Source organism: Heptranchias perlo, chromosome 6, assembly GCF_035084215.1.
Source record: "Heptranchias perlo isolate sHepPer1 chromosome 6, sHepPer1.hap1, whole genome shotgun sequence".
NCBI classification, from domain to species: Eukaryota; Metazoa; Chordata; class Chondrichthyes; order Hexanchiformes; family Hexanchidae; genus Heptranchias; species Heptranchias perlo.
Genome location: NC_090330.1, coordinates 11,576,145 through 11,599,070, shown reverse-complemented (window position 1 = coordinate 11,599,070; position 22,926 = coordinate 11,576,145). Strand labels below are relative to the sequence as shown.

The 22,926-nt window shown below is 44.4% G+C and overlaps 1 protein-coding gene across 3 annotated transcripts in view; it reads left to right on the top strand.

The window, feature by feature from the left end:
• LOC137322739 (SH2 domain-containing protein 1A-like) overlaps positions 1 to 22,428 on the top strand; it is a 76,781-nt gene extending 54,353 nt beyond the window's left edge. Inside the window, exon 5 of one of the 3 annotated variants that reach the window (XR_010963226.1) lies at positions 21,722 to 22,428. Coding sequence is in view for 1 of the 3 variants with exons in the window: in XM_067985745.1 (XP_067841846.1) it covers positions 21,722 to 21,750 (29 nt within the window). In the remaining 2 variants the exon portion in view is untranslated. Of the gene's footprint in view, positions 1 to 1,353; positions 3,134 to 21,721 lie in introns of those variants that run through there. The other 2 variants (XR_010963225.1, XM_067985745.1) reach the window with 2 other exon arrangements.
• Positions 22,429 to 22,926: the final 498 nt, after the last annotated feature.

The window sequence follows — 22,926 nt, the reverse complement described above, 5'->3', positions numbered from 1 at the left end:
CTTTCTGCTCTCGCCCAGAACTGGAAAATTTCATCAACTTTGCTTCCAATTTCCACCCTTCCCTCACATGGTCCATCTCCGACTCTTCCCTTCTCTTCCTCGACTTGTCTATCTCCATTTCTGGGGATGGGCTGTCAGCCAATATCTATTATAAGCCCACCGACTCCCATGGCTACCTTGATTACACTTCCTCCCACCCAGCTTCCTGTAACGACTCGATTCCCTTCTCCCAGTTTCTCCGTCTCCGTCGCATCTGTTCTGACGATGCCATCTTCCGCACCACTGCTTCCGATATGTCTTCCTTTTTCCTCAACCGAGGATTCCCCTCCACTGTAATTGACAGGCCCCTTGGCCGTGTCCGTCCCATTTCCTGCACTTCTGCCCTCACCCCTTCCCTTCCCTCCCAGAACCATGCTAGCGTCCCCCTTGTCCTCACCTTCCACCCCACCAGCCTCCACATTCAACGTATCATCCTCCGCCATTTCCGCCAGCTCCAGCGATGCCACCACCAAACCCATCTTCCCCTCCCCTCCCCTTTCAGCATTCCAAAGGGACCGCTCCCTCTGCAACACCCTGGTCCACTCGTCCATCACCCCCAATACCCACCCTCCTCCTCACGACACCTTCTCGTGAGAGCTCAGGAGAGATGTAACACCTGACCCTTCACCTCCTCCCTTTCCACTGTCCAGGGTCCCAAACACTCCTTCCAGGTGAAACAGCAATTTACTTGTACTTCTTTCAATTTAGTGTACTGTCTTCGCTGCTCACAACGCGGTCTCCCCTACATCGGGGAGACCAAACGCAGATTGGATGATCACTTTGTTGAACACCTCCACTCTGTCCCCAAGCGTGACCCTGACCTGCCGGTCACTTGATGTTTTAATTCCCCTGTCCCACTCCCACTCTGATCTCTCTGTCCTCGGCCTCTTACACTGTTCCAATGAAGCTCAATGTAAGCTCGAGGAACAGCACCTCTTCTTTCGTTTAGGCACTTTACAACCTTCTGGACTCAACATTGATTTCAATAACTTCAGATCATAGGCACTGCTCCCATTTTTTTGGACAGCAAGTTCTGTTAATGGTTCTGCTGTTGCCGTTTACAGCTAATCTAGACCGATCTTTTGTCTCTTTACTTGTCCCATTACCACCCTCCTTGCCTTGCACCATCATCCCTTTTGTCATTTAATCACTCTTGCCCTCCACCCTATCACAGACCTTCCCTTTTGTTCTTTCCTCCCCTCCACCCCTTTCTCTAGCTCTGTACTTGCTTAAAACTTTAACTCTTTTAACATCTTCCGGTTCTGACGAAGGGTCATCGACCTGAAACGTGAACTCTTGTTTCTTTCTCCACAGACGCTGCCTCACTTGCTGAGTATTTCCAGCATTTTCTGTTTCTATTACCACTGATCTCCGTGTCTGAATTCCCGATATATGCTGCTGGATTGCAGAATGCTGGGCCTGGAGTGGGAACTTGCCATGTCTATCCTGTTGTACTGATGCGTGGTTAAGGAGTGTAGTTATTCACTGTGATTAAAAATGTGACGAAAACGGCATGGAGAAAAAGCACACAGGTTATTTGCTGGGTGGGGAAGGGGTCTTTTTGTTCAGTATGAGTGGTTAAAGTGTCGGTTTTCAACATCACAAGAACATGAGCATATTCAAGGACAAGAAAAGGCAAGAAAACACCCATTCAGCCAATGTAGCTCATTCCTCTAATACCGTAACTTTCCTAATATAGCATCCAGCCTCATCTTGATCGTCCCTATGTTTTTTTTCCCTCCACTACCCTGCCTGCAGCTTGTTCCAAACATTATCACCCCTTTTATTAGAGAAGTTCCTCCTGATATCTGTTTTGAAACTAATTCTTACTAATGCAAATTTATGTCCTCCAATCCAGTTTTCCTTAATCTTAAATAATATTCAGGGTTTACCTGATCTGCCCCATTTAATGTTTTGGATGCCTTGTTCTTTCCAATAATTGGAGAGCTCTTTTAAAGAGCCGGCACAGGCACGATGGGCCAAATGGCCTCCTTCTAAAATTTAAATTTTGCTATGTAAAATAATCTAATGTAATCTCATCTAATCTAATCTAATCTAATCATAGAATGATACAGCACAGAAGGAGGCCATTTGGCCCATCGTGCCTGTGCCGGCTCTTTGAAAGAGCTCTCCAATTATTCCCATTCCCCTTCTCTTTCCCCATAGCTCTGCAAATTTTTCCCGTTCAAATATTTATCCAATTCCCTTTTGAAAGTTACTACTGAATCTCCTTCCAGGCAGTGCATTCCAGATCATTACAATTCGCTGCGTAAAAAAATTTCTCCTCCTCTCGCCTCTGGTTCTTATGCCAATTACCTTAAATCTATCTTCTTGGTTACCGACCCTTCTGCTATCTAATCTAATCTGTGGAATTTAGGTAAACTGAGCTCTAGCTCCATCACTTTATAATTTGAGGTGGTAAAGAAGGGTTAAAATTATTGTTAGCTTTGGTTATCCTACTTCTTGTCATTTCCATGTTTTTTTTCTAGCTTTTATTCTTTCAACATTAAAATTAAAAAAAAAAACCCTGTGCACACTCTGACACATGGGGATAGATCTTGACTTTGTGCGATTGAGTAAAACGGGTGCTAGCGAGTCGGCAGCCTGGTTTACATCTCTCCCGATTTTTATTTCCACTGAAGTCATTCCATTCAAGCAATTGCCTGTTTTACACCATCACACAAAGTCAAAATTACCCCCATGGTGTGTTGAAACATGTACAGACTGTTAAAACGGTTACATTTTATTCTGAAATGGTTTATCATCGAATCATTACATTTTGGTACAGAAGGAGGCCATTCAGCACATCTTGCCTGTGCCATTCTTAGATCCCCTGCTGGAGCTATCTACACTAATCCCAGTGGCCTGCTGTGTCCCTGTGCCTGTGAATATCAAAAAGCCGAGTCGAGGCCAGTACTACAAATAACACGCACTCCAAGAGTGCAGGCTGGCCCTGGCTCTACAGAATGGAATTAATTCATAATGTTTTTGTCATGAAACAGAAGCTAAATCACACTTTTTCCCCCCAGATGTTTGGAACTGTAAATGAGGAATTAGTGTTTGTGTAAGCTTTGAATAAAGAGCTGAACTTTTATTGCCTTGTTCTCTATTTGGGGGAGGGGAGTCATAAGTTCAGGGGGACCGATGTGCCAAGTTGTGGTGATACTTTGGAAAGCCGTCTTGTTCTTCATTATAAGGGTGCTTCCATATCGAAAGATAATGGGGATAATGTGGATGACGTGCCCTTGAATGCGGGGGGAGGGTACAGGATGTTCATTTGAAAAAGAAAACTCATTTGTACAGCTGCCGAGATATTGGACAAATCAATACCAGCTTCTCTGGTACCAAAGCAGCCTGACCCACTTTCAAATGATGTCTCATCTGCTGTGGCAGGAATCCAGCTTACCCACTTAAAATGACAGAAAACATGTGCTGTACATACAGGAGTTGATACTAAAACACAGGCTAACCACACAAAGTACTCAGCTATGTCTGAATTCTACCAGATTCCTATGAATTGATGCATTTAACCTGATGTGCACCCTATACACAAGAGGGAATTTTATTCCCTTAGCTACCAACATGTTAAAACAACAGTTTTTTTGTGAATAAAGGTACACAAATGATCGTTCCTAATGGCTACACTTGTGAATTAAAGTTGGTTTCAATAAGGTTTCATTTAATTTGGTTTAGACTTTGAACATTCAAAGACATAAAACTGTTGTGTTTAAGGGCAGAGGCTGATTTATGTTAAGAGGGGGAAGAAGTCTGAGAATCTTTTTCGATAATTTAATCAGGCATCAAAAAAGAATATTAACAAAAAAGTGGGTATGAAACTTCACAAATTGATTCAGATTAATATTGTTTTGTTTGCTTTTGAGCACAAAATTGTTTTTTTATATTTGTTCATGGGATGTGGGCGTCACTTGGCAAGGCCAGCATTTATTGCCCATCCCTAATTGCCCTTGAGAAGGTGGTGGTGAGCCGCCTCCTTGAACCGCTGCAGTCCGTGTGGTGAAGGTTCTCCCACAGTGCTGTTAGGTAGGGAGTTCCAGGATTTTGACCCAGCGACGATGAAGGAACGGCGATATATTTCCAAGTCGGGATGGTGTGTGACTTGGAGGGGAATGTGCAGGTGGTGTTGTTCCCATGTGCCTGCTGCCCTTGTCCTTCTAGGTGGTAGAGGTCGCGGGTTTGGGAGGTGCTGTCGAAGAAGCCTTGGCGAGTTGATGCTGTGCATCCTGTAGATGGTACACACTGCAGTCACGTTGCACTGGCGGTGAAGGGAGTGAATGTGAATGGGCCTAACATGATTAGACCCAAAAAGCTCATGGCACCTAACGATGTCAGCCGTTAATTAGACTTGCCCCTGCACATGTAGGTTTTTAAATTTTTTGCGTAGCAAGTTGCTGAAAGTGCGAGCTGATAACATCGCAGCGAGCGAAACAGGGCATCTGGGACCTGAGTGAACAGGGCAAACAACTGGGTATCTCCTTAACCGATCAGATTGAAGGATTGAGAAATCAAGGGCATGATTTTAGCATGGCGGCGGGAATTCAGCGGGTGGGTAAATAGTCACGTGGGAAACCCGGAAATAATTTTAGCAAGTTGGATTGAGCGATCACAACTCAATTGAAGGCACTTGATTTTACTTTCGGGTTTCGCGTCTCCAAGCTGCGCAGTGGGCATTCTGCGCACCTGCATGACGTGATGGGAACTCGAGTATTTAAAGGGCCAATGCAAAAATGGATTTTGAAGGAGAAAGGAGCAACAAGTGAAATGGAAGAACACAGAGCGAAGGCAGGACCCAGGTTCACCGACGCATCCCTTGAGGTTCTAGCGGCTGGTGCGTGAAGTAGGAGGGGCGTCGTCTACCCAGCTGGCAGGAGGAAGAGACCTGCTTCTTCCACCAAAAAGGTGTGGCTGGAGGTGGCAGAAGAGCTGAGCAGCAGGAGCACGGTGCCCAGGTCTTGGGTTCAATGCAAGGAGAGGTTTAATGACCTAACCAGGTCAGGAAAAGTGAGTACATTTGCTGATTCACCCACATGCTGTGATATGCCCCCCCGCCCCACTCTCACTCTGTGTTGGCATGCCTACTCCATCACATCACTCCTCACACCCACTTGAGTTTCAGCATCAACTAACCTTCACTTTCTATGCACTTCCTCACCTCCCCATTTGTGAACCCACCACTGCCACTCACCCCAATCGTGATGCAATGTGATATATCTGTGTGATAGTCACCCTCTGATGCATCTGTTTCATTGTCAGCCTCACCGAAAGCAACGCATCCATCGGGTAAAGACGTCGCCTCCAGTCACTCACACGTCTGTTCTTTCTCCCCTTGTTGGAGAAGAAAGCGCAAAATACAAAGGAGAGGAGCAAATCTGGAGGTGGACCACCACAAATAGTCCAGCCGACAGATGCAGAGGAGGAGACCATGGAGATCAGTCGCACCGTTGCATGCCTATCCGTCAGAGATGGAGAGACTGGCAGATGGCTGTGACAGAACTTTAACATCCTTCATACACATGATGATTTGATTTTAACAATGATTGAACTGATCCGGACCTCAGTATGGTGATCGGAAAGATTATCACTTTTCCGATGAGTAATTAATATTGGTTTCTATTGTCTTCCACGGCCTTCATGGCTTCAACAACAATCAGCCACAATGGAAGAAAGTGATTCCTCGGAGGATCTCATTCCTTCTGAGGGTGCACCGTCACATGACATACAGCCATGCACCAGCGCAGATACCGGCACTTCAGTGGGTCCTGTTAGACAGTTAGTTGGGTTGTCACCTGGTAATTCACCACTCACAAGTGAGCATGAGCAGACACTGGTGGCAGGGGCAGCTGTGGAGAGTCTGTGTCTGAGGGCACACTCTTCTCCAAGCTCTGCTCAGCTGGACATAGATGCTGAAACAGGAGGGCCATCATTGAGAATGAGAATGCTAGATGTGCAGCAGCAACTTTGTGAGGTAATGGAAAAAATGCCACCCACACTCTCCACAATAGCGGAATGGATGGAAGAGTCCAACTCCACCGCTAGTGAATTGGTGGCACGGGTAAGTGCAGGAATGTCTGCGATGGAGAGAATGCTATCCTCCATTGACCTTCGAGTACGGCTCTGAAATGAGTCCATGCAGGCCATGAAAACAGCCGTGTGCACTCTGGATGCCAATATGTCTGCCGCCTTAAACAGGCAGACAGATACTTTAGCCGTGGCCTTAGAACGTGGCATATCTGCAGGCCAGCAGAGTGGTAGGAGTGGTGTTGCACTGGCCCGGGAGAGGGATGATGGTGAAAGGGGACATGGAAGTGGGGACTCCGCTCAAAACGCTCCCACGTCTCACCCATTGCTCCCCCCTCAACCAGCACCCGCAATGCGTCTGCAGCACACAACGATTATTCTGCACACCCTCGCTGGTGAGTACCGAAGGGCTCCCCCAGACCTATTCAGGCACCTGAAATGCATCTTCAACATTCCTTTGGCTTGTTCAATGACAGACTTGGTGCTGATGTGGCTCTGATTGTAATGCTGCTGTGCCTCATTGATGGGGTTTCTCACAGGTGTCATAAGCCATGTCTGCAGGGGGTATCTCTTGCTCCAATGAGCCAGCCCTTAAGTCTGCCTTCTGTATGGAAGAGGGCCGGGATGTTGGACTCACACAAAATGAATGAATCATGGCAGCTGCCAGGGAATCTGGCACACACCTGCAGAAACCTCCTCCGGTGGTCATTGATGGAGTGACATCCCTTTCGGTTGGTGAACACTCCTGGCTCATGTGGAGGTGCTCGGATTGCTACGTGTGTGCAATCAATTGTGCCCTGTACCCGTGGGAAGCCCGCTAAAGAGTTGAAACCCACTGTCCTCTCAGAATGGCTGGTGTCGTTGCGGGGGAAGTTGACGTAATCGGATGTCCTGGAAAACACGCCATCTGTCACCTGTCGCATACACTTATGTGCAGACGACTGAGACACCCTGGTGATGTCACCGGTGGCGCCCTGGAAGGATCTTTGTGACTTCAGGCAGTGCACACCCAAACCAAGGGCGTCTGAGGAACCATAGAAATTGTTCCTCGGGGCCTCATCAATATTTGGGGTGAGTTGCCGGCACTGGTCGTGCCTCCACAGGCTGCGGCCCTCGGGTGGGTCCTGGGATTTGTATAAAATATACAGTAATGTTTCTGGATAAAAGTCTTATTCAGTAGTAAATGGGTTAATTAAGGTGAATGTAATCCTCTGCAATTGGTCGGCCAAACCTCGTGTAATTGATCAGATTAGGAAATGAACTAAACTTCCGTTCAAAATGCTTACACATGTCCTTCTTTTGTTTGCACATGTTGATTTAATTTCAGGTAGGATTTGACTGTGGGCATGGTCTTGAGTAGCCTAACCAATAAAATTAGAATCATGATCCATTTGGACTTTATAATTAAACATAAGATTTGGATTTAAGCAGTACTTTATCTCTCAGAAATGTCTGAAAGCACGTCACATACAATGAATGACTATGATGTGCGGTGATTGTTATATAGCTCATACAATGGGCCATATAGTCCTCTGTTTGACAAAAACACAGGAAATGCCCATTTATCATTGTGGTTTATCATATGCTAACAAAATTGTGGGAGTTTTAAAGCATGCAATTCCTGACAATATGATTTTGTTACAAATAATAGAAACTATGCCATTATGGCATATCTGTAACAATAATCTTTTGATGCTTTGCAAGCAGCTAGTGAATCATTTAACCAGTATTCCCATAGAATTTACTGCACAGAGAAAGGCCATTCGGTCCAACTGGTCTGTGCTGGTGTTTATGCTCCAAAGGAGGCTCCTCCCACCCTGTGAAAGGGTTGTCCAAGCTGTATGATCAGTCTCTCTGTCATCGATTAGCTTCACCTGTCTCTTCGTCCATTAGGTTTCCTTGTAAACAAAGTTAGGCACTTCTTATTGCGAAGCCCTGTATAATCATTTTTTTTCTGTGGAGATCACTGAAACCTGAAAACCTTAAGTTAATAAGAGGTAGATTTTCAACTTGCCGCCTGGGTAAAAAACTGGCATTGTGGATCAGCTGCCTGTTATAGAAACCGTCTGATTTTCATTTTCAATGATTTCAATGTAAAATCAGGTGGTTTCTATAATGGGGGCAGCTGATCTGCAAAGCCAGTTTAATGCGTGGGCAGCAAGTTGAACATCTACCCCTAAGTGTGCACTTAATCATCACGTTACTGTTTAAAGTACCTAGACATAGCTGTTAGCCGTGGCTCAGCGGAAGCACCCTTGCCTCTGAGTCAGAAGGTTGTGGATTCAATCAGAGAGTTGAGCCTATAATCTAGGCTGACACTCCAGTGCAGTAGTGATGAGGTGTTGTACTGTCGGAGGTGCCGTCTTTCAGATGAGGCGTTAAACTGAGGCCCTGTCTTCCCTCTTAGATGGATGTAAAAGATCCCATGGCACTATTCAAGGAAGAGCTGAGGAGTTCTCCCCAGTGTCCTGGCCAAATTTATCCCTCAACCGACATCACTAAAACAGATGATCTGGAGTCAGTAAATTTACCCTATGGACACCTGCATACATGCCAACCTAGAAGTCTAGCAAAAGTTGATCAACAGCTTCAAAAAAGGTGTAAACAGCCTCAAAGTTCAAGAACAGTTTTGTTTATAAGCCTATAACGTGCAGTGTCATGGATTACGTTAAGTAGTTACATGGGTTTTGTAACCCAAGCTGAAGGTATATCCAGAGTTTCTTCAATAAATATATGAAGGCTTAAAGGGGCAAATCCAAATGTTGAAATTTGGGGTTCTAGGCCACGATCCCCTGGAAAATTTCGAATTTTACATTAGAAAATGATGCATTTGGTTAATTTTATACTTCACAATTGATAGATTTTTACATTAAAGTAATATAAAACAGAGTGGCATTTGGATTTTCGACCATTCCTCAAAAGTCACAACTATCACACTCCCAACTCCAAACCCGCCTGTCTCAGATTAGAGACACATTGTACCGATCAACTCCCTGCTCTTCCACAGAGATATTTTCTTGTCCTCTATCCTCCCAGTTCATACTCGCACTCTTCTTCCTATCTCCTCACAATTTAATCTGGCACTTTTCTGTTCCCTCCCTTCAATTCAACCTGGCACTCTTCTCCCCCTCCAACTCAGCTCAAGTTGGCACTATTCTATCCCCATTCAACTTGCACTCTTCTTTTTCCACCCCCCCAGTCAAGTTAGTAATTTTTTTCTGCCTACATCGAGCTTTCACTCTTCCCTCTTCAGTCATTGTTGGCACTCTCTCTCCGCACTCCTACTCACATCATCCTGGCACTCTTCCAGTCCAAAGTGCTGCTCAGCTTCTCCCCCATCTGCCAAAAGCACCACTCTCAGCTCCTATCCCCTTCCCTCTCCCCTTCATTGCCATCTATTTTCACCTTTCCCTTTATTGTCTTCAACACCCCCTTCCCTTTCTTGCCATCCATTTTCTCATTTCCCCTTCTCTTCATTACCATCCACTTCCCTCTACCCTTCATTGTCGTTCATTCCTCCCCTTCCCTTCATTGCCATCCATTTCACCCTGTCCTTCCCTCTTCTCTTCATTGTCATTCACTCCCTTCATTGCCATGCATTTTCTCCTTCCTTTTTCCCTTTGTTGGCGTCCATCTCCTCCCACCCCCCCACCCCTTTCTGGGTGCCTCTCCTATCTGAATCTCACTGTTAAAGGAAAGGATTCTGGCTACAGCATACTGCAGGCAGGAACTTCTGTTCTCATGAGAGTTCCAGCCTACAGTATACAGCAGCTGGGATCACTTCCATTAGCAGCTGGACTCTCCGAGGAGCAGCTCTGAGGGGAGATGGGCCTGATCCATGATGATTTTTGTCAGCAAACAATGACACGCTGATAAGTGGCATGTATGCACTTGGTGTTGCTGGTTGAAAAGGAGGGAAGGAAAGCCAGCACCATAAATTCTAAGTGGAATTCTTCAAATTGGTGACTGTCAATCAAAAAAAACCTTTTTTTTTATTTTGTAGAGGACTTCATTACTAATTACTGAAAAAATAGAGTGTATCACGGCAGTTCTTTTTATGAGTGAAATGAGAACTGTATACAAGGGCTGGTCTATTCCAATGGAACATTATTCCAAAGCTTTCCTGGCCAGCTGCCCATCTTCCACCCTCCATAAATTTAAGATCATCCAAAACTCTGCTAACTCGCACCCAAGTCCCGTTTACCCATCACCTCCACGCTCGCTGATTTGCATTGGCTCCCAGTCCCAGAATGCCTCCATTTTAAAATTCTCATTGATGTGTTCAAGTTCCTTCATGGTCTTGCCCCTCCCCCTTATCTTTGTAACCACCTCCAGCCTTATAATCCTCCGAGAACTCTGCATTCCTCCAATCTGGCCTCTTGTCCATCCCCGACTCCCTTCACCCTACCACTGGCAGCTGTGCTTTCAGTTGTCTAGGCCCTAAGCTCTGGAATTCCTTTCCTAAACCTCTCTGCCTCTCCACCTCTCTCTCTTGCTTTAAGGCGCTCCTTAAAACACAAAAATGACCAAGCTTTTACTCATCTGTTCTAATATCTCCTTCTTTGGCGCGGTGTTAATTTTTGTCTGATAGTCGCTCCTGTGAAGTGCCTTTGGACGTTTCACTACATTAAAGTGGCTTTATAAATGCAAGTCGTTGTTGTTGTTGTTGTTGTAGTAGTAGTAGTAGTAGTAGTAGTCTGCCTTGTTAATTATTCTGCTAGAGTCCAGAAGAGTATTGAAAGTATGGAAATTATTTGCGTTAATTATTCAGAATCAGGGTGTAGGACTACTTTGCTACCAACCACTTCTTCAGTGTCCACAGCTCTAAACACTTTGCATTTTGAATAACGGGTCATGGGGCTTGTTTAAATCTCCAACTCTATGACTCACTGGGATTGTAAATATTATGAAAGGATAAATATTAAATTAATGTTAAAATCAATACATCATAAGTAACAGTGCAACAAGGCTGCTGGATGTGAAATTAGAGAAGAACATCACAGTAGCAGTTAAGGCCTAAATGTTCATTAACATATGTACAATATTCCCATGTAGCATCTATCAAAGCTCTGTGCATACACTGAGTTACTTTGAAGTGCAGTGACTAATGTTATGTGGGAAAGCCTGGCTATTTCATGCACGCAGAAAACTCCCATTAGATTATTTATCAGCGGTATTGGTTGAAGGAGGAACATTGACCAGGTCAAATCTTTGGTGCTCTTCATCAAATATAAATTTTTAATATCCATCAGAATAGGTCGACAAGCCCTCAGTTTCATGACTCATCCAAATTACAGTACTTCCTCAGTACTGTACTAGAGTGTGAGCCTTGATTATACAATAATTTGAACTCATAAGCCTTTTGACTCAGAGGCAAACATTCTTATAAATCAAACCAGGCTGCTCTTTATTAAGGATTTCACTGATATTTGGATGCCGGTTATGAGGGCTATCTGCAGACATCTATGCATTTGTTGATCTCTGCTTTCCATGAAGAAGTCATTAAGGGTTTGCCAAAAATATTCCCAGACTCCAGGAGTCCGTGAGCTGCACAGAAACCTGCCCAAGAGACCTCGGCATTTGTCAAACAGGGTGGAGATAGGTCGCAACCCAAAATCTACCCCACCCATCCTGATAGCAGCCCAGATCTGTGAAAAACGATGTTTGGATTTTCAGCCCCGTGCTTTTTTTCAGGTTACTCTTTGCCCCATGCATGTTTCTTAATGCTCCTAGGCTCATCCAAGTGGATCCTTCACCTTTCTTCCTGCAGGATTTTATACAGGTAATTTTCCTCCTTATAGCAATAGCAGCATGGATACAGAATTGGCTATGTAATAGGAAACAGAGAATTGAACGGTTGTTTTTCAGACTGGAGGGAGGTGCACAGTGGTGTTCCTCAGGGGTCAGTGCTGGGACCACCGCTTTTCTTGATATATATTAGTGACTTGGACTTGGGTGTACAGGGCACAATTTCAAAATATGCAGATAAAACAAAACTTGGAAATGTAGTGAACAGTGAGGAGGATAGTGATAGACTTCAAGAGGATATAGACAGGCTGGTGGCACGGGCGGACACGTGGCAGATGAAATTTAACGCAGAAAAATGAGAGGTGATACATTTCGGTAGGAAGAATGAGGAGAGGCAATCTAAACTAAAGGCACAATTCTAAAAGGGGTAGAGGGATAGAGAGACCTGGGGGTACATGTACACAAATCGTTGAATGTGGCAGGGCATGTTGAGAAAGCGGTTAAAAAAGCATACGGGATCCTGGGCTTTATGAATAGAGGCATAGAGTACAAAAGCAAGGAAGTCATGATGAACCTTTATAAAACACTGGTTCGGTCACAACTGGAGTACTATGTCCAGTTCTGGGCACTGCACTTTAGGAAGGATGTGAAGGCCTTAGAAAGGGTGCAGAAGAAATTTATTATAATGATTCCAGGGCTGAGGGGACTTTAGTTATGCGGATAGACTGGAGAAGCTGGGGTTGTTCTCCTTGGAACAGAGAAGGTTGAGAGAAGATTTGATAGAAGTGTTCAAAATCATGAAGGGTCTAGACACAGTAGATAGAGAGAAACTGTTCCCATTGGCTGAAGGGTCAAGAATCAGAGGACATAGATTTAAGGTGATTGGCAAAAGAACCAAAGGTGACATGAGGGCAATTAGGGATGGGCAATAAATGCCGGCCTTGCCAGCGACGCCCACATCCCATGAACGAATAACAAAAAAGGAAAAACTTTTTTACCCTGCGAGTGGTTAGGATCTGGAATGCACTGCCCGAGGGGGTGGTGGAGACAGATTCACTCATGGCCTTCAAAAGGGAACTGGGTAAATACTGGTAAGGAAAAAATTTGCAGGGCTACGGGGATAGGGTGGGGGAGTGAAATTAGCTGGATTGCCCTTGCAAAGAGCTGGCACGGACTAGGTGGGCGGAATGGCCTCCTTTCATGCTGTAACCTTTCTATGAATCTATGATTTGGCATAGTTCCTCAGCAGAGCCCAGGCATGATAGACACTGTGCAGATCTCCAAAGTCCTCTTTGTCCTCCAGCCACACTCTCCTGCTCTTCCTTATCCGGAAATAACATCAGATTGTGCCCGACTGAGGAACCCATACCCAAGCCTGCGCAGGAGTAAATCTCCCACTACCATGGAATTGGCACTCCATCCTCAGGTTGCACTACTGCAGCCTCTCTAATACGAACATAACGAAAATGACGGGCAGGTCACAATCAGCTGGTCCATCAAGCCTGCCCCACACTCATGATGGTTGGCACATCTTGACTAGACGCCTCCCATCCTCCCCCCGCTGCAGCCATGTAGCCTCCCGGCAAGAAAACAGAGAAAAACCCAGGGCCAATAAGGGAAAAAAATACCCTGGAAAATTCCTCTCCGACCCCCACAAGCGATCAAAACCAGTCCCGGAGATCACATGGGCCATGTGTAAAAACCTGTAAAACCACTTACCTTCTATATGATGTGATCTCTGCTCCAGCCAAGATCCAGTCCAGCTCCCTCTTGAAGGCAATTGTAAACAATTTTACAACACCAAGTTATAGTCCAACGATTTTATTTGAAATCTACAAGCTTTCGGGGGCTTCCTCCTTCCTCAGGTAAATGTGAAGGCACGCAGCGAGTCGGCACCCACACTTGGCGTGAAGCTTGAGAGAAAGGAAACAACTTGGAAGTCATGGAAAATATGTTTGTAATCGTTTTTGCACAGACACTTAATAAGTTCTTTCATCAGAAAAAACTGTTACCGTGCGGGCCCCTTGCTAACGCCGTACAAAATTTGTGGAGAGGTGCTAGGAACATCAGAATAAATCGAGTGGTGCCACAAAAATCATGCACAAATCAGACCCCTAAAGTTCTAAGGCCTCACAATTCCTGGTCCTGGAGAGTGTGGAAAGTGAAATTCCTTGGGCTCAGAGTGTGGGTGGGACCCAGTTATACCAGGATTTTGCCCATTTCCTGTAGCCCTTTAAATTCCAGTCAACTGGGCTGTGGGCGGATCTTCCGTTTGTCCCTCCCAACGTCAAGGGGCTATGTTGGGGGGAGTTCCTGTACCATCCCAGGAATTCTGGCCCCTATGTCCTTGAAAGGTTAAGAGCTGAGTCCCTTTGAAGCCTTATGAAAAGTCCTAAATCTTACCCAGACTTAGGTTATCGATCCCAGAGGGTATAGATTACTTTGTCTGGAGGTGAAATGGTTCCTTTTGAAGCCAAAGACTCCAAAAAGTTTACTTTCTCTTTCATTATCCTGTTTGGCTTTGTGCTGCTAAAACCCTGAGCCCTACCCTTGTTACCTCTAGACTTGATTATTCCAATGTTCTGCTGGCCGGCTTCCCATCCTCCACCCTCCATAAACTTGAGCTAATCCAAAACTCTGCTGCCCATATCCTAACTTGCACCAAGTCCTTTTCACCCATCACCCCTGTGTTCGCTGACCTACATTGGATCCCGGTCTGGGAATGCCTCGATTTTAAAATTCTCATCCTTTTTTTCAAATCTTTCCATGGCCTCGCCCATCTCTATCTGTGTAACTTCCTCCAGCCCTACAACTCTCTGAAATCTCTGCACTCCTCCAATTCTTGCCTCTTGTGCACCCCCGATTTTCTTCACTCCACCATTAGCGGCCGTGCCTTCAGCTGCTTAGGCCCTAGCTCTGGAATTCCCTCCCTAAGCCTCTCCGCCTCTCTACCTCTCTCTCCTCCTTTAAGATGGTCCTTAAAGCCCACCTCTTTGACCAAGCTTTTGGTCACCTGTCCTAATATCTCCTTATGTGGCTTGGTGCCACATTTTGTTTGAAAACGCTCCTGTGAAGTGCCTTGGATCATTTTACCATGTTAAAGGTGCTATATAAATGCAAGTTGTTGTTGTGGAACAGCTGTGGGTCGCTTTGCCTTATAAGGGCAAATCGGGGAGGGCACTGCTGATGCATCCCTTTAGGCGCTGGCACCCACTCTGTGGTAGGGTGTCCGATCTGGGGCTAGAGTGGGAGGTGGTTCTGCTCCTGCATACTTCCTGGGGGGGGGGGAGGGGTCCTCAAGGAATTTCAGGGCCTATAACTTGTCAATGAGCCTTTTAAGAGTGCATTTGTCACCACATAATGACTTCATGTGTACAGAGTAACTGGGACTGTCAATGTGACAAAAAGAGAAAGCCATTTCAATGTTGTAGTCTTATCTGTTACCACTTGGTAGCCTAAATGATGACATAGGAACATAGGAACAGGAATAGGCCATTCAGCCCTTCAAGCCTGCTCCGCCATATGATAAGATCATGGCTGATCTGTGATCTAACTCCATAGACCTGCCTTTGGCCCATATCCCTTAATACCTTTGGTTGCCAAAAAGCTATCTATCTCAGATGTAAAATTAGCAATTGAGCTAGTATCAATTGCCGTTTGCGGAAGAGAGTTCCAAACGTCTACCATCCTTTGTGTGTAGAAGTGTTTTCTAATCTCACTCCTGAAAGGTCTGGCTCTAATTTTTAGACTGTGCCCCCTAGCCCTAGAATCCCCAACCAGCGGAAATAGTTTCTCTCTATCCACCCTATCTGTTCCCCTTAATATCTTATAAACTTTGATCAGACCACCCCTTAGCCTTTTAAACTCTAGAGAATACAACCCCAATTTGTGTAATCTCTCCTCGTAACTTAACCCTTGAAGTCCGAGTATCATTCTGGTAAACCTACGCTGCACTCCCTCCAAGGCCAATATGTCCTTCCGAAGGTGCGGTGCCCAGAACTGCTCACAGTACTCCAGGTGCGGTCTAACCAGGGTTTTGTCTAGCTGCAGCATAACTTCTTCCCCCTTGTACTCTAGTCCTCTAGATATAAAGGCCAGCATTCCATTAGCCTTCATGATTATTTTCTGCACCTGTTCATGACACTTCAATGATCTATGTACCTGAACCCCTAAGTCTCTTTGGACATCCACTGTTATTAACTTTTTACCATTTAGAAAGTACCCTGTTCTATCCTTTTTTGATCCAAAGTGGATGACCTCACATTTGCCTACATTGAATTCCATTTGCCACAGTTTTGCCCATTCACCTAATCTATCAATATCCCTTTTTAATTTTATGTTTTCATCTACACTGCTTACAATGCCACCAATCTTTGCGTCATCAGCAAACTTAGATATAAGACTTTCTATGCCTTCATCTAAGTCGTTAATAAATATTGTGAATAATTGAGGCCCCAAGACAGATCCCTGCGGGACTCCACTAGTCACATCCTGCCAAAGTGAGTACCTACTCATTATCCCTACTCTCTGTCGTCTTTCGCTCAGCCAACTTCCTAACCAAGTCCATACTTTTCCCTCGATTCCATGGGCTTCTATCTTAGCTAACAGTCTCTTATGTGGGACTTTATCAAATGCCTTCTGGAAGTCCATATAAATAACATCCATTGACATTCCCCTGTCCATTACTTTAGTCACCTCTTCAAAAAATTTAATCAGGTTTGTCAGGCATGACCTATCTTTCACAAATCCATGCTGGCTCTCCCTGATTAACTGAAAATTCTCGAGGTGTTCAGTCACCCTATCCTTAATTATAGACTCCAGCATTTTCCCCACAACAGATGTTAGGCTAACTGGTCCATAATTCCCTGATTTCCCTCTCTCTCCTTTCTTAAAAAGTGGAGTGACATGTGCAATTTTCCAATCTAGAGGGACAGTTCCTGAATCCAGAGAACTTTGAAAGATTATAGTTAGGGCATCTGCAATGTGCTCATCTACTTCCTTTAAAACCCTGGGATGGAAACCACCTGGTCCTGGGGATTTGTCACTCTTTAGTGCTATTATTTTCTTCATTACTGTTGTTTTACTTATGTTAATTTTATTGAGTCCCTGTCCCTGTTCAATATTAGTTTTCTTGGGATTTCCGGCATGCTATCCTCTTTTTCTACTGTAAATACTGATGCAAAGTAATTATTCAACATGTCCGCCATTTCCCCATTGTCAATGACAATATCCCCACTTTCAGTTTTTAAGGGGCCAACACTGCTTCTGACCACCCTCTTTTTCCTAATATAACTATAAAAGTTCTTTGTATTGGTTTTGATATCCCTTGCAAGTTTCTTTTCATATTCTCTTTTTGTAGCTCTTACTGACTAGGGTCATGTTCTTACATATCTGGCCCAAACTCCCTTACACTGTTGTGGTGTAAAACTAAGCACGAAACTGAAAACTGCAAACTGATTAAAAAAAGAATGACACTTCTCTTCACAGAATGCCTTTCAATTCAAGGCAATTAAATATATCTTGCAAAACAGCAATGTACAGTGTACAGGCACATGTTTACTGTCCCCATTATATCGGCTAGACACCAATGACCACTAGATGGAGACGCTATCTACATATTAACACCATTCTTTTGTTATACTTGGACTACACTTAAGACCTGAAATACTTCAGTTGAATTCAGAATGGTAGTATTATTCGTGCCTGTGTATGAATTAGAGTTTAAAGGCGTTCTTTCCAACTATGATTCAAAAGTTATTCAATTCAGGAGTGCAACTAGCCATTTGAAGTTCATACAGATTCTCTGTCCCTACACCCTAACATTACACACTCCTTCCCCCCACCCCCTCTCAGGGTCTGGACCACACACACCAACGTTGCTGATATCACCGCATGTGTCACTTCTTATCCTCTGGGTCTGTGCAAAAAAGAACGAATTGTGTCAGCAGCTTCAGAACAAGGAATGCTCCGAGTCCATCCGATTGAGGTCTCTGCTTCTGCCGACATGGCAAATAAATAAATGCAAACATCACTTGAGCCTTCTCATGCCCATCAGTCAAGTGTAATCAAGTCATAATTGACCCTATTTGCTCAACAATAACTGCAGGGTCACTAAGTTCTCAAAATCAGTGGCAGTGGGATTCCTGCAATGGTTGCACAAAGTGCCAAAGCTTTCCTCTTTATTCAACAATCACTTCCTTGCAGATGTGAAGTTGCTAGGATTGTGGTTTCCATGATTTATTGGTTGGTTCCTGCAGTGTAATTACTGGATTTCATAGATTTTGACAGTGTGTGGTGTAGAAAGTATTCAAATGAGGGATATTTTCAGAGACAACAGTCTTAAAAAAACAACTTGCATTTATAATACATTCATCATGTGTTGGAATATGTTATAAGGTGGGGGTGGGGGGTGGGGAGGGGGGGGTGGTGGAAGAGGAGGATTCGCAACCGGAGTTGGGAAAGATTAAAGGAGAGAGAAGACATGGTCAATAGATTGATGTTCATACATTATCTTGGAGACCTACATGATCAGAGAAGCCAGAAAATGTGGCAATTGAAAGTTGCTGCCAATGCACCTCCCTCTCAACTTCAATGTCCCTTTGATCCCCTTTGTGAGCCTCTGAAAAAAAAAGCATTTGAAAAATATAAATAAATTGTGGGGTCCAGTCCATGCCCCAGGGGTGGGCCCCATTTCTGGCCTGCCGTCCGTCAGTATGGGTCATTCAGCTGAGCGTACCAGCTACCAGTCTTCTGCCAGGCCTGGGCAGGGAAAACTGCCAGTCTGGGAATCTGTCCATCTCCTCGCCCACCACAACTCCCCCTAGGGTTACCAACTCTGGTTGGATATATTCCTGGAGATCTCATCACATGACCTCCTGCCTCCAACCACCCTGTCCAGTCAAGCAGCCTTTTTTTCCCCTTGTCCAATATTTTTATAACTAATAAACTGAAGTGTTCAAAGAGATTGGAAAAACCAACACAATTTTTTTAATGCCCCTATGATTTTTTTTCTCCTGGGTTTTGCTCTCAGCAGTGTCCAAGGGGTTAATCTTTAATTCCCGGAGACTCCGCTACAATCCTGGAGGGATGGCAACCCTTCCGCTCCCCTGTGGTCCCTTCCGCCAACCGGGGCCTTCGTTTGTGGTGAACAGAAGATGCGCCTCAAACAATGCCTTGCGGGCACTCAGTACGAAGGTCAGGACCCAGCATATCACACCCTGGCCTAATTTTTTTAGGCCTTCCACTGCCTGACTTGCGGCTGATTTTCGGCTCCCTTTGTGCTCGTCGCAGAGAGATGTGTCATTGCGAAGGGATGGAACAATTATTTTTAACTTAACTCCCAGGACGCTCCCAGGCCAGTTTCTATGCCCGGCTACTCCTGCATTGCACTGAGACTGTTCCTAAACTCTAGCCTCAGTAGAGCAGTCCCTCCTGCACCTGTAGCACCTCTCACGTTTTCACACTATCACTGTTTATTCTCATGTCCTGAGAATGCTGAATAGATGCCAATTGCAACAAATTTGAGGGCAGTTTTGTACTGTGAACTCATGTCCACAGGGAACTGATTTGCGATTGTCTAAATTCATTTCACTTAGGGCCCCTAACAGCTGTCAGAGCAAAAGGAGGCTTATTTTGAACTCAGTTCCCAAAGGTAAAGGGACAGCACTCTAAAACACTTCACCACCAAATCCCTGCCAGGCTGTAAGTGCAATGTATAAAAATATTAATTTTGTTTTTTCCACACACAATTTTATTAATAACCGCCATCGCTACAGGACTCAAGGTCCAAAAGTAAAATATTGTGCGAGCAGATTGATGGGGTGAAAATTCCTTCTTTCTCAATCGGTGATATCACTTTTAGGCATAATGTGGAAGCTGCCGCTTCATTAGTCACTGGGGATGCTCCCTGCAGACTTATTTATGCCATTAGACCACATGCGGCACAGGGGAAGGACAAGGCACTTCAGGCGGTGTAAAGAGAGCTGGTAGAGCTTAACCCTTGAAGCACCAGTCAAGCTATTTGTCGTGGTTACTGCACGGGAGTAAGAGCTCCTTTGGTTACTCTGAGCTCATAAGTGCTTTGCTGATGATACTACCTGGTGTTCCTCGGAAGTCTAAAAATGAGTTTCTTTTAAAATGTACTTAGATCTACAAGGCACAAGTCAGGAGTGTGATGGAATACTCTCCACTTGCCTGGATGAGTGCAGTTCCAACAACACTCAAGAAGCTCGACACCATCCAGGACAAAGCAGCCCACTTGATTGGCACAACATCCACCACCCTTAACATACACTCCCTTCACCACCGACACACCTTGGCTGCAGTGTGTACCATCCACAGGATGCATTGCAGCAACTCGCCAAGGCTTCTTCGACAGCACCTCCCAAACCCTCCACCACCTAGAAGGGCAAGATCAGCAGGCACATGGGAACAACACCACCTGCATGTTCCCCTCCAAGTCACACACCATCCCAACTTGGAAATATATCGCCGTTCCTTCATCGTCGCTGGGTCAAAATCCTGGAACTCCCTTCCTAACAGCACTGTGGGAGAACCTTCACCACACGGACTGCAGCGGTTCAAGAAGGCGGCTCACCACCACCTTCTCAAGGGCAATTAGGGAAGGGCAATAAATGCCGGCCTCGCCAGCGATGCCCACATCCCATGAACGCATAAAAAAAAGAAATAAAGAGCAGACAGCATCGTCGCACGTTGATGATGTCACTACACATAGCAACCAGAGGACTTCTAATCCGATGGAGTTTCTGCTTATCCAGCAGGTTAAGTTCTCTGGGCTGGTTTATTTCCAATGAGTGTCACTGTGTTTTGGGCTTTGTGACCCAGTATTTTCACACCTACAGTTTACGACATCTCGTGTCAAGAGTTACATGGCTCTGAGACAAACTAACCTCACCAATAAAATAGTCCCTGGGACCAATGTAAGAAAATGTACTATTATCTAACATCTAGACGTCACTTCCCTCACCTCAGCCATTCATCAGGATATTCTAGAGACTTGAGTAGTTTAGGCATCATCATGGTCGGTTTTGGTTTTTATATCTGTTCATACCTCAAAATTACATCTGTTACTTAGCATCAGGTTAGAACTTTGAATTTTGGCTAAAGTACGTTTTATATATGAAATAGTTTTCACTGCTTCCTGGTACCTTACCAGAGTAGGGTATTGGGAGTGAGTGGAGGGAAGATGATGGGGAAGAAGGGAGTCCTTGTCCACACAACTTTTCTATTGTCTCCTTGGTCACTAGAACTTTGAAATAAAGGTAAACTCTTCTATGCTGATTTTAAAGTAATTATATAACATCGTAGGAACAGCAAGTGGCCAGTTGGCTCAGTGAGTCTTTTGGTACTTATGGCAGCTCCGTCTTTCTAATCCCAATTTCCTGCCTCATCATCATATCCCTTAATACCCTTACTCCCCAAGTAAGTATCTGTTTCCCCTTTAATTACAATTGGCTTTGCATCTATGGCCTTTGGGGCAGTGTGTTCCAAATTCTCACAACCCTTTATATGAAGAATGCTTACCCAGGATTTGCTTTTGATCAGCTTAACTCGAGTTCTAAGGCTATGGGGGTTTTCCTGTTCGTCTGCCGTAACTTCGGCGGAAGGGCTGCAGAAACCCCTGAAAAATGGTGTAAATTCTGTTCATGCCATTTTTCCGGGATTTTCCTGACTCTTCCGCTGAAGTTAACGGCGGATGAGCGAGAGTTGCCCTGTGGATACTCACCCCCAGTATCTCTGAAAGCTCTTTATGTCCAATGAACTTTGAAGTGCAGTGACTGCTCTTATGTAGGATTTACATACTCCTATTCTCAGGACTCACATGAAACATTGCTCTTCAGGTGCAGTATATTTTCAGCTTTTTCTGTTTTTATTTCAGGTTCAAGAGGAGCCAGAATTGGATTCTAACAAGATACCCAACTGTGGGAATAAAGGAGAACAGAGTGTGTTGTTGACTTTTCCTTTAATTACATTAGATTATATTACTTCCTGGCCTCCAAATGTACCAGATTTTCAACTAACCTTTGTGCAGTTACAAGTTTGTAATTACAATTAAAGAAAGAACCTGCATTTATATAGCGTCGTTCACAGCCCAAAGCGCTTTATAGCCAATGAAATAATTTTGAAGTGCATTCACTGCTGTCATGTAGGAAATGACTTTGTTATGAGCACAATTTCCTTTCATTTTGTAATTTAAGTTTTCAATTTCCTCACTGTTGGGTTAAATTTTTGTTTCCAAGACATGTTACTCTGGAACCTCAGTGTCAAAATAGATTGAGATACATTTTTCTGATGCACCTGATTCAAATAAAACAGCGCAAGGTGAGAAATGGCCATTTGGTTCATCGAACAGAGTTGGAAGTTGAACGACAATTCAGGGTCAATGTTTCATCATGCAGTGGTTGGGCCCAATGACCTATTCCTGTTTCTAAAGGTTGTTGGGGGCTGAGATCGCACAGTACAGCACCAGGAACCAATGTGTCTTGTGTGTTTTTTCTCACTCCTCTATTTTGACGAAAGTGTAAACCTATTTAAAATAAATTATTGCTAAAATCGCACAGCACAATTTCAACCCTCTCAGCACCAATGGGTGTAGTGTACTCAATTGGTCCACAGAAAATTTGAGAGAAGCTGTACTTTAGAGGGAGATAGTAAACTATATATGCTACCGAGTGTAACATTTTAATTTGCATATTTATTCTGCATGCTTTTAAAGTTCCAGTAAACTCCTTAAAATATACATTATAAGATTTCATCTTCCTCTCCCCATTGACACATAACTTTATAGTGTTACTGAAACCGGGTGATAAATCTCGATTGCACACTCTTAGATTATCTTCAGTGTGACAATTTATTATTTAAAATTCTGTTATCTATGATTTGCCGATTGCAACATCCTTTCTTTGATCTGCATTACTGACATCTACACAATTTAAAGTAGCAGAGAGGAAGGATTTCAGAGCAAACTTAATTGAGGATAACATAAAAGGAATTTCCTTGGAATAATTGGTCCATTCTAAATATAATTCAGGCCTTTGAGATAACTGCCCCCCACCCCCTGTTGTGGCATCAGGTTGGTTGTCT